Source organism: Hibiscus syriacus, unplaced genomic scaffold (assembly GCF_006381635.1).
Source record: "Hibiscus syriacus cultivar Baekdansim isolate YM2019G1 unplaced genomic scaffold, ASM638163v2 tig00111096_pilon, whole genome shotgun sequence".
Taxonomy (NCBI): domain Eukaryota; kingdom Viridiplantae; phylum Streptophyta; class Magnoliopsida; order Malvales; family Malvaceae; genus Hibiscus; species Hibiscus syriacus.
In genome coordinates, this window is record NW_024062981.1 from 1,130,132 (window position 1) to 1,142,619 (window position 12,488).

General features: G+C 34.5%; 1 protein-coding gene across 2 annotated transcripts; it reads right to left on the reverse strand.

Annotated features, from left to right (window-relative positions):
- Positions 1-8,244: 8,244 nt before the first annotated feature.
- Positions 8,245-10,170, reverse strand: LOC120152927 (histone H2A variant 1-like). 2 transcript variants are annotated; one of them, XM_039165008.1, is made up of 3 exons: positions 10,107-10,170; positions 9,783-9,900; positions 8,245-8,789 (listed from the first exon to the last, which is right to left on the reverse strand). In XM_039165008.1, exons 2-3 carry the CDS (start codon positions 9,888-9,890, stop codon positions 8,493-8,495), a joined length of 405 nt encoding a protein of 134 aa, XP_039020939.1. In that variant the 5' UTR covers positions 9,891-9,900; positions 10,107-10,170; the 3' UTR covers positions 8,245-8,492. The 2 variants fall into 2 exon arrangements, with proteins under 2 accessions (XP_039020939.1, XP_039020940.1); XM_039165009.1 differs by lacking the exon at positions 10,107-10,170 and adding an exon at positions 9,983-10,062.
- Between the last annotated feature and the right edge of the window lie 2,318 nt (positions 10,171-12,488).

The window sequence follows — 12,488 nt, forward strand, 5'->3', positions numbered from 1 at the left end:
CGTGAAATTTCAATGGGGACCAAAAAATAATTTTACACTTAAGCTATGATGGTTAAATATTAATTAACCCAAAACTTTTAATATATATATTAATTAAAACATTAAGCCTAACCTAAATTGAAACTAAACCCCATAGCCGCATCTCTCTATTCTTTTCCCCAACTCTCTGCTTTCCCCATCACAACGCCATTGGAACCCTCTCCCCAGTTCATTGGCGTTATACTCACGTCGATTGCCGTCAGAGGTAATCGATTGTCTCACAACCAAACCTACGTCAACCCCGTCCTACACTTTTTATCGTCTAACCTCTAAAACGACTCTTAAGCCACCATGAAAGACTCCTAGTCCTCAAGACCCTCGGTTCCCTTTCAAACGTAGCCTCTAAATCAACCCTCCTCAGGCCTTACAATCCACCAATAAACACGATTCTTCAAACCCAAACAACCCCAACCGAGATACAATAAGAGTGTTACCTTCGACTGTTAAATACGTTTACTTCCTCCGATGAAGGCACAAAGGCTATTATCGCAGAAGAGGTAAGGTTTCCTTTGGATTTTCCCTTTTTTCCTTTATATTTTCTCATGGGTTTGATGGATTTTTTTTATTTTGGGTTCTCTCTTTTTTCATGTCGATTTTACTTGTTCCATGCCGTGAAACATGAGACCTTGTGACTCCGGATAGCTCAGATGACTCTCAGGTAATGAATCAAAAGCTCTTTTTTTTTGTTGGATCGTTAATCATAAGATATAAAAATAATATGTTGCTTGTAAAAGAAATGGGAAAATCGAATATAAGAAATGATGAGACCTTGTTTACTATTCAAGCATGCTTATGTTTATGAAATTCTTATGCTGCTATAGATTAGCAATTATACTGCTAGGCTTTGTAAGCTCAACATTTGGATGTTTTTTGTCGACAGATCAGTAACTTGAGTTGTTCGCATAGCACCATCATAGTAGGACTTTCAGCATCTCTGAAAGAGTATTGTACTGTAGCTTTAGTGGCCATGTGTATTCATAGAACCTTACTCATATATTTAGTTTTTTAAACTCAGTGTTATTTTATTTTGGTTTTAAATTATGTCACAGAGCTCCGGTTTATAAAACGTTTTTATAAAAATTATTTATGTTTTATTATGATACCATTCAATATGTTTAAAAATAAAATAAATAGGTTTTGAAAATCAGGGGTTGCATTGGTGGCCCAATTTAGGGTGTTACACAACACTTGTCAAACCAGATAAGCTAGAAGACTTTCTAACTATGGACATCCCCATATGGATCCTAGTTAACCTAAACTAATCAAACAGCTTAGTTACCGACCATCACAACTGGGACCTTCTATTTGGAGCGGTCTTTTGGAACCTGTGGCACTTAAGAAATGCTATAGCCTTCAACTCCCCTTTAGAGGACAATGGCACAGTCCTTGAAAGAAGCAGTAAACTACAAGCCATGAGCATTCAAGCGTTGCATTCAAAAACCTCCTTTCAAGACCAGTCCAAAGTGACGAATAATAACAACTTGAATAGGGAACAAGATCAATGGAAGAAACCCCTACTGGTTGGATTAAAGTAAACTCAGATGCATGTTGGAGTCTATCTCAAGGAAAAGCGAGATGTAGAGGTGTATTAAGAGACCATAGTGGCAAATAGATATTAGGATACTACAAATTTATTGGAGTCTGCTCGATAACTGAGACAGAACAATGAAGAGCCTACTTGGGAATGCAAACTGCATGGGAAGCTGGTACCAAAAAATTAATAGTGAAAACAGACAGCCTAGACACTATTCGACTCATAAAGAACAAATCTTCAGACAAGAGAAACCTTATCATTCTTCAACATATTTGGGTGCTAAAGAAGAAAAGATGGGACATCTAATACTACCATGTACAACTATTTATTACAAACAAGGGATCAAAAACCAAATCAGAGCGAATTTATAACTTTCGTCTGCAAAGATAATTAATTAATCGACTATCGGCCTAACTCTCTAAAAAAATCTTCAGCGGAGTCACCAAGCTATCGAAACGATTTTTTCCTTAGATTTGAGATTTTGAAAAGCCACATCATTTTTAATTATCTCTTTATGAATTGATTTTTAATTAAAAAATAAATGTGATTTAAAACCTCTCGTTTTGAAAATTTTGGGATTCTTTTGAAAATAAAAACGTATGCCGCCACCAATCTTTGATTAGGGTGTGATTGGGTACCCAAAAATATTTTGCCATTTTAAATAAAACATAATTTTAATTAAAATGACAAATTGTGGTCTGCGTTACCAAAATCTGAGTTTGGGAGTCGGTTACGCATGGGGAAGGATTAGCACCCCCACAACGCCCTAAATCGGTACCTAGTCGATTAATTAATGTATTTGCAATGAAAATTACAAATTCGAATTTAACTTGGTTTATGATCCTTTAAAACAACAAAAATGTGAATTTTTACAATATCTAAAAATACCAAAATAAATTAAATTAAAATTACCAAGCCTTTTAGAAAGATAAAGATTGTTTAAAAATATTTAGACCAGATCTTTACGTGAGTTCTAACGACCTCTTCTCAACAAATTTAAATAGCCGAACATTTCTTTTTCTTTTACATTCAAATTTTAAAGTGGGGAATCAATATTTTAGGTGTCACTGATAGGATACACTTTTAATTTTAAATCGTCTAAAATGGCTCTCTAGTGAGTTAAGAAAAGTCATTTAAACAATTTTAAATTAAAAGGGCATTACCCTTAATCCGATTATGTAATTAGATCGAGTTATGCACATGAGGATAATCATACATAGAAATTGAAAATATATACAATTTAATCTACATGCTAAAAAATTAAGTAAATGTACGCAATTTTATACATGAAATTAATAAATATGATTTAGCGAGGGAAAAACTGATATGAATAGCTATTACTTAAAATAGAAACGCCTATGTAATGTACCTACATGTAAATACACATTATAAAGTTATTCGCAAGATGTAAAATATGTGCCTACATACCCATACATGTGTATAAATACGAACTATTCATCATACACATGAAGGATTTAAAAAAAACAAATATCCATATAAGACTCGCATTCAATAAAACAATATATAATGTGGCTTAATGAACATGAATAAAGATACGTTATCATAACTTAAACATCAAATATGAAAAGCACCAGGAGAGTAACGTGAAACTTCAATGGGGACCAAAAAATAAGTTTACCCTTAAGCTATGATGGTTAAATATTAATTAACCCAAAATTTTTAATATATATATTAATTAAAACATTAAGCCTAACCTAAATTGAAACTAAACCCATAGCCGCAACTCTCTATTACTTTCCCCATCACAGCGCCATTGGAACCCAATCCCCAGTTCATTGGCGTTATACTCACGTCGGTTGCCACCAGAGGTAACGGATTGTCTCACAACCGAACCTACGTCGACCCCGTCTTACTCTTTCTCTCGTCTAACCTCTAAAACGACTCTTAAGCCACCATGAAAGACTCTTAGTCCTCAAGACCCTCTGCTCCCTTTCAAATGTAGCCTCTAAATCAACCCTCTTCTGGCCTTACAATCCGTCAATAAACTCAAAGATTCTTCAAACCCAAACAACCCAAACCTATAAGAGCGTTACCTTCGATTGTTGAAGACATTTACTTCCTCCGATGAAGGCACAAAGGCTGTTATCGCATAAGAGGTAAGGTTTCCTTTGGATTTTCCCTTTTTTCCTTTATATTTTCTCATGTGTTTTGATGGATTTTTTTTATTTTGGGTTCTCTCATTTTTCATGTCCATTGTTCTTGTTCCATGTCGTGAATCATGAGACCCTTGTAACTCCGGAGAGATCAGATGACTCTCAGGTAATGAATCAAAAGCTTTCTTTTTCTTGTTGGATCGTTAATCAAAAGAAATAAAAATAATATGTTGCTTCTAAATGAAATGGGAAAATTGAATATAAGAAATGATGAGACCTTGTTTACTACTTTCAAATGAGAGAGAATCCTCTTGTTACATTGCTTGATGCCTGAATACATGGAGAAAGAACTCTTTTTTTCATTTTTCTGTTTCGAATTTAATAGAAGAAGACCCCGTTACAATAAATTCCCCTGTTAGAATGGTTACCTCGTTGTTTGATGAAAATTTCCTGCTCCAATTGTCCCCTTTCCTCTCTCCCTTTTTTATGATAATTCCCCTCTGATTTTATCTCCATTTTCTTCACCGAATCCCTTGCCCTTTGCATGTTCATTTTCTCTACATTTGGTGAGATTTTGATAGGTTTAGATATTGACTTTGATGACATTTTCGGTGTTTATTATGTTTGTTGACTTTGGAGATATTTGGCTATGGATTTGTTGCAGGTTTCATGTGATATGCTGAAGATGGCAATTTGTGATGTTCATGGTCGGGTCTGTGCTGAACACGGGTCTGGATCTGGGTCTTGGGCTTGAACTAGGTTGTAACTTGTAATGGGTCTCAAAGCCTGCAAATGTAAAATATAATAATTAATAATAATAATAATATTTATAACCCGGACAAAAACGGGTGTCTACATATTTCGTATTCAAGGTAGGTTGGGGTGTTGCTCTTATATGCACGTAAATTCCTCTGACCACATCACCAAACCTATCCCATGTCCATTTGTGTCAGTTATGCATGTATAGTCACATCAGTTCAATATGTCAGATATGTTAAAGCTTGGCTTGAAGGCTATGTAAGACCAAGCCAATGCTTCAAATTCTGCGGGAATTGTATCGATGTTATATGTCACCGGGTTCCTCTTAGTGATCTACCTGATAGCTATGTAAGGACCATGAGATCATTCAGTATGTTTGTGAGAATTATACTGATGTTATATGACACAGAGGTTCCCTCAATAACTAGTGTCTAAAGGCTATGTGAGACCAAATACTAGTCAGAATTGCATTCAGATAATGTACAATATGTCAGGTTTGGATTCAGATGATGCACGTGAGTATCAGTGTGGAATTTAGATAAAGCGTAGCATGTTCAGTCATTAGGGTTAGAGACTCTTCAGTAGACTCTTCAGTGGTGTACTCATGGCGAGACTCTTAGTAGAGAACTAAAGGAACCGTGAGACTCCTACTTCAGTGATAGAGTAGAAAAGCATTAAATAGGCAGCACTTGATCTAGGTCATGCTTGCACCTATTGCTTAGTACCATATCTTCAGCATGCTTCTGTTTATGAAATTCTTATGCTACTATAGATTAGCGATTATACTGATGGGTTTTGTAAGCTCAACATTTGGATGTTTTTTCTCTACAGATCAGTAACTTGAGCTGTTCGTATAGCACCATCATAGCAAGACTTTCAGCATCTCCGAAAGAGTATTTTATTGTTGCTTTAGTGGCCATGTGTATTCATAGAACCTTACTCATGTATTTAGTTTTTTAAACTCAGTGTTATTTTATTTTGGTTTTAAATTATGTGTCACAGAGCTTCGGTTTTTAAAATATTTTTATAAAAATTATTTATGTTTTATTATGATACAATCAATATGTTTAAAAATAAAATAAATAGGTTTTGAAAATCAGGGGTTGCATTGGTGGCCCAATTTAGGGTGTTACACAACACTTGTCAAACCAGATAAGCAAGAAGACTTTCTAACTATGGACATCCCCATATGGATCCTAGTTAACCTAAAATAATCAAACATCTTAGTTACCGACCATCACAACTGGGACCTTCTATTTGGAGCGGTCTTTTGGAACCTGTGGCACTTAAGAAATGCTATAGCCTTCAACTCCCCTTTAGAGGACAATGGCACAGTCCTTGAAAGAAGCAGTAAACTACAAGCCATGAGCATTCAAGCGTTGCATTCAAAAACCTCCTTTCAAGACCAGTCCAAAGTGACGAATAATAACAACTTGAATAGGGAACAAGATCAATGGAAGAAACCCCTACTGGTTGGATTAAAGTAAACTCAGATGCATGTTGGAGTCTATCTCAAGGAAAAGCGAAATGTAGAGGTGTATTAAGAGACCATAGTGGCAAATAGATATTAGGATACTACAAATTTATTGGAGTCTGCTCGATAACTGAGACGGAACAGTGAAGAGCCTACTTGGGAATGCAAACTGCATGGGAAGCTGGTACCAAAAAATTAATAGTGAAAACAGACAGCCTAGACACTATTCGACTCATAAAGAACAAATCTTCAGACAAGAGAAACCTTATCATTCTTCAACATATTTGGGAGCTAAAGAAGAAAAGATGGGACATCTAATACTACCATGTACAACGTAAAAATAATCGAGTAGCCGACATGTTGGCCAAGATGACTAAATCCACTGACTTCGAGGTGCATCTCCTCCAGAACCCACCTCCTGTTATAAACTTGATCCTCTAAGAAGGATACATATAAGAGCTTAGGCTTAAACTCTATTTTACTTACAAAAAAACATTATAGAATATTCATGTAATTTCAATTCTTATTTTTTGAACTTATCTAGTTACTTCAATGGTTAAAGAGAATATTGTACATCATAAAAGTCATAAATTCAAACAATTATGTTCGTAGATAGTGTGTTGTCAATAATTAAAAGGGAATATTAGCATATATCGCATTATAATCACTCATACTATTAAAAAAACATATTTACTCCTTTTACAATTTAGTCTCTGAACTTTGTATTTTATTCAATTCAACTTTTTTGTAACTTTTTTACAAACAAATATTTACCCCTATCAACTCCGTAATTCATTTATACTTTCATCAAACACTTTCTCTCGAATATCTTCTTTAAAATAATAAAATTGTAATTATATTTTATAATTTTAGATGATTTTTAATTTATTAAATAATATTATAATATAAAAATATAAAGATATATGTATATATGTATGTAATGATTAGAGAAAGTCGTTAACTTCGATCAATTGATACTATAATATTTACTCAATCTTAGAAGTTGTGTCTCCATTTCCTTAAACTAGTTTTCTCTCCAAAAATTTTTGTATCACCTTCCATTTTTTATTTTTGTTTAGTCGGCGGTGACATTTAATTTAATGTTGATTGTCGTCCGTCAGTGATTATTAGTTCTTTTATTTTTTTACACTATGTCTTTTTTCTTGAGGTTTTTTTTTAATAAGAATATCTATCATTGAGATACATTTTTTATGCCTTTTTGATACGTTTTTCTATACTATCGAGGCACAATTCTTATAGCTTTTGGTACGTTTTTTTTGTATATCTCTGTGATCGTTTTTTGTGCTTGCACAAAAACCATCACAATATTTATTTTCTAATTGGTTTGTCAGTGGTCAGATATAGTTCAATTTCCTCTTTGGTGAAATATTATTTACTGATATAATTAGAATTGTAGAGCGAAACAGCATGTTAAATAGTTTTTATGAATGTTATTTTCTTAATGACTTCTTTTAATGTTGGTTGTCATTCTCAATAAAATATTTCATTTTTATTAGTTTCTTTGAGTTTAATATTTTTATTTTTATATGATTTTTTTACTATTGTCTTCAATTTTCTTTTTATGTTTGGATAAGTTGTAATTATGATTCATTTTATTATTCTGATTAATAAAATCCAATTATCATCATTAAAAAATAAAAACAATTTAAATTTCATAAACTTCACTCATCTCAAAAAAAATTAAATTTTAAGATAAAATTCATCAAGATTAATTTAAATTTTCTTATTTAATTCAATTGTATCAATAATCACTTTTAATTATAATATAATAATTTTTTTCTTCTATGTCGGCAAGGTATTAAATTGATAATTCCAATGCTTCCCAATATCACATCAGGGTGGTCGTTTTTGTTTTGCTCTTTTCCGGAAAACAAGTGGCCTCTAGGTACAGAAAAGCCATTTCTTGGCAAAGTAATTCAGCCCTATACTAGAATCTACAAATGTGTTGAACAAAAGGTCTAATTTCGCCATAAGTTCTTGTATGCTTTGCACAATTAAAATTGAATCCTTCTACTTTTAGTGTCAATAATTTAATCCCTTGACTTGACTGATTTCCTTACATTGGATTACAAGGCATTCTTAAAAGAAAATTCTCATGAAACTTACTTAAAGTCATGTGAAAGCCGTGCAATCAATCAATATTTTTATTTACTTATTTAGTCCTTCCATGTTTGTAATATGAACAAAGTGGGTGATTTAAAGGAAATAAAACCAATTAAACAAAATTGGACTTTAATTATTAATCAAAATAAAAGAGAAGCAAATTGTTGCCGTTACCCACATATTCGAACTAAGCTCATATTAGAACTTCACGGCCATAATCCGATAAAATATTCAAGGAAACCTCAATTAAAGGTACCCAACAAGCGCCATTCCTACTCTAAACAAAGATCACAACTTCAAAAAAACAAACCCTAGAGAGTTCCAACAAACATATACACTGACCAGATGTTCTAGGCATATTAAACAAAGCCTACACATAACACAGAAGACGCATGACAAGCGGATAAAAGGTACTGGAAAATAAACATCTAGTTGAAATCAGGCATTACTATTCTTTGGTGATTTTGTTGATGAGGGATTTGTGAATGTGAGGGATCACACCACCACCAGCAATGGTGCCCTTGATGAGAGTGTCAAGCTCTTCATCCCCCCTAATAGCCAGCTGCAGATGCCTTGGGGTGATTCTTTTCACTTTCAGATCCTTGCTTGCATTTCCGGCCAACTCGAGAACCTCAGCCGTCAGGTACTCGAGGATAGAGGCCAGGTAAACAGCGGCTGTGGCACCAACTCTGCCATTTGCGGAAGCCCGAGATTTGAGTTGACGGTGGATACGACCCACGGGGAACTAGTATCAGGAAACAATAAAGCTTATAAGGGGGCTAGCTACTACTAGGAATCATACCCCAAATACCAGGTGGGAAAAAAACTTTTGCTATGGTCTTATTGGAGAAACAACAAATACTACAATTATATAAATAGAATTAACCAAGTACATGTAACCACAGTAAATTTGTTTGATTCATGGCATAGAAACAATATGATCTAGTTAAAGATGAAAAATGACACTATAGGCGTAGATACTTAGCTGACTGAAACGCATCAAGTGCAAGGTTTATCTTGGTACTTGAAAATGCAATAAAGAAATTCGTGAGGAAAGTAGAAATGAAACACAATGGACAGAACTAGAAACTTAAATGCTCAAACCCAACCAGCCTCGAAATTTCAATAAACTGGGCTTCTTTTCCACAAGGCTAAACCAAGAACTACAAATCATTGAAAAGTCATATACCAAAAGAAGAATGAAAGTTTCATAATTCAGAACACTCCTAAACCTACTAAATATGTACAAAAATGTGAAAGTAGGAAGGAAAAAGGTCGCTCTGGGTTGTAACATGGAAGAACAGTACAGAAAACATGCTGAATAGCTTTGGAATGAGAGGAAAGTTCAGTACTCAATTAAGTCAACTCCAGAATTTTCAAAGAAATCATTCAGGACTCAAATTTGATCCTTTAACGAATAATATGAAGAACCAGGTGTTTTGACATCTGAGTGATGCACAACTTGCAAATGTCTCAATCATCAACCACGAGTTTTTTTTTAAAAAAAAAACTTTAAATGTTCTCTCTCTTATGCTTATAATACCTAAATTTGGAAAGACGAATTATTTCATATTATTTTCAATAAAAAAGTTCAAAGATCTACAATTATCAAACCGACAAAAACGAACACAAAGCATGCATTCTCGATTTGCTCCATTTCTTTGTTTTATAGTTCCTGAACGATGCTACTTCTTGGTGTAAAACCAAATAAATGGTAGTAAATGTAGAGAATAAAAACCTGAATTCCGGCGCGAGATGAACGAGAAACCGGTCGCTTCTTATCTTTATCCTTGTTAGATGCGGTTGTTTTCGCCGCCAAAAGCCCCTTTCCACCTTTTCCTGCCATCTTCGTTCTCCTTAAAAAAACACACACACATTCAAGCTTCAATTCATACAGAAAACCAAAAGGAAATAAAAATAACACTAAAACAACATTACCATAACTCAGATCTGCTAAATAGTAATCAGATCTAGTCAAAGAAATTCTCAGAACCTTATAAATTTGAACCGATAAAATATGATAACGTAGTAGAGGAAATAAAAAGGTGATGGGAAGAGATACCTGAGACACCGAAAGGAATTGGAAGCCTGAAGGTGAAGAAATGGTAGAAGTACGAAACAACAGGGATAAGATTTATGGGTTTATAATTACCTTGAGATTTGGTTGTCATTTTAAATGCCGGAAAATGAAATGGCGGTTAATTTTAGGTGGGAAAATACATCGATTTCGACATTTCAAAATTTTCGATGGATTTTCAACTTTAATTATTTACTCATGGGTTGGGCCAAACGCGTTGGTTGGATTTAGACCTATCTCTTTTTTATTAGTAGTAGTGATTGTTAAACCATGTGATTGTAGGAAATTTCAAATAAATCGTTGCATAATATAGGAAACTCTTCTAACAACTTTCGGAGTGGTAGATTTTTTTTATTTTATACAACGGTTAAATTCTATTTTCCGATCCCCGATCTAATCCAACTATGAGGCTTTCGTTGAAGGACGACTCCCCAGTTCCATCTTATCTCAGGTTTCATCCATCTATCTCTTCTAGGCTTTTTCTTATTTTGTCACGGCCGTTCCTCCACCGGTATTTTCCCCTCTTTTACCTTTTTCTTGTTTTTAAGTTTCTGTTATCCCAAATAAGGCAGTCATCTGGTTTTTTTGTTCTGGTCGAATCTGACGCTGCCTATTCTTCATAGATCTGATTCTATCGTGTTCTTGCTTGTGATATTTTTGGTTGATTTTATTAATTTAGGGTTGTGTTTTATATTTTTGAAAAAGAACCTAAATTTTATCATCTAGTTGAAAGAAAAAGAAAAAACAAAACTATAGAGAAGTTGAAGTTAGATATACTCGGAGTATAAATGTTCAAGTCAAAAAGTATCTGCTAAAAAGTTTAAGCATTGTTCAGCCTTTCTTTTTATATATATCCCAACAATTTCAGTTGTTTTTCCCCTTACTATTTTTGTTAGCGTTTGATAGTTAACTCGGGTTCTTGGTTTTGAATAATATGATTCTATGTTATTCTAGTGAGATCTGCCTGTTAAAGTTAGCATTTGATTGATTTCTTTTGCCTTATATTTTTAGTCTTGTTTATAGTAGCTAGAAATTTATTAAATCAAATCTGTTGATGTTTTAAAAGTTATAGATCTTGGGTGTTAAATAAGTTAAATCTGTTTGTCATGTTCGGATTCGGATACAAAGATAAAAATGACCTTTGTATCTTACGTTTACATTTTTAAGTAAGATATAAATCCAATCTTTGGTTTCTAGTTGTTGGCCTAAAGTTAAGTAAGATAGTGTTAATTTGTCTTAAAATCCTATTAAGTAACCAACTAGGCTTCTTAGTACCCCTCAATTCTCTAGCGTTTTATTGGTGCATCTTCTGTCTTCTTTGGATTCCTTTTTCATAGTTCCTCATAGCTTCGACTATAGATGATTACTTAAGGTCATGTCCTTCTTTTAGATCCCATAGGGCGTATAGGGGGAGGGCTCGACAGAGTGGTGTCAAGGAGACTAGACTTAGAGTTTGTTCGTTGAATGTAGGCACATTAAATGCTAGGTTGTTGGAGCTGACCGACGTACTTAGTAATAGGAAAATAGATTTTGCATGTATTCAGGAGACTAGGTGGAAAGGGGCTCGTGCCAGAGAGTGTAATGGGTACAAGTTGTGGTATTCAGGCGTAGATAACGCTAGAAATGGGGTGGGTATCTTGGTATCCTCTAGGCTTAAGGAAAATGTAGTTGAAGTTTGTAGATATTGAGATGGGATCATGATGATTAAGGTTATTATAGAAGCGGAAGTGGTGAATATCCTTTCAGTGTACGGCCCACACGTTGGCCTAGGGGAGGGGGAAAATGTTGCTTTTGGGATCAGTTAGATTATGTACTTAGGAGCATTCTGGAGGACCAAAGAGTTTTCATAGGGGGAGACTTCAATGGCCATATAGGTAGTGCAACCGATAGGTATGACGGTGTTCATGGGGGTTTCGGTTTTAGTAGTAGGAACGAGGAGGGGCGTACGTTGCTTGAATTTGCTACTGCACATGGTATGGTGGTCACTAACTCCTTCTTTAACAAGAGAGATGTGAACTTGATTACGTTTCATAGCGGGGGACATTGTACTCAAATCGACTACATCCTGGATCGAAATCGGGATCGATGGGCTTGCATTGACTGTAAGGTGTTCCCTGAAGAGGCATGTACATCACAACACAGATTGTTGGCTTTGGTGTTCCGCATACGCCACGGGCGGATCACTCATAGGAGGGCTAAACTTGGTAAACCTAGGATCCTTTTGAAGAACTTACATGGAGCGATAACTGATGACTTTAGGAGTAAGGTTTTGTCTAATACAAGTTTTGGAACTACAAACGCAAATAATGCATATATGTTATGGAAAAATATGGCAAATTCCATCAGAGAGGTGGGAAAAAACACCCT

Excerpts from the sequence above, each read along its gene's own strand:
- LOC120152927 (XM_039165008.1), bottom strand. The coding sequence starts at position 9,890 with ATGGCAGGAAAAGGTGGAAAGGGGCTTTTGGCGGCGAAAACAACCGCA. Across the intron at positions 8,790-9,782 it reads CATCTCGCGCCGGAATTCAG|TTCCCCGTGGGTCGTATCCA; the intron begins GTTTTTATTCTC and ends TCCTGATACTAG.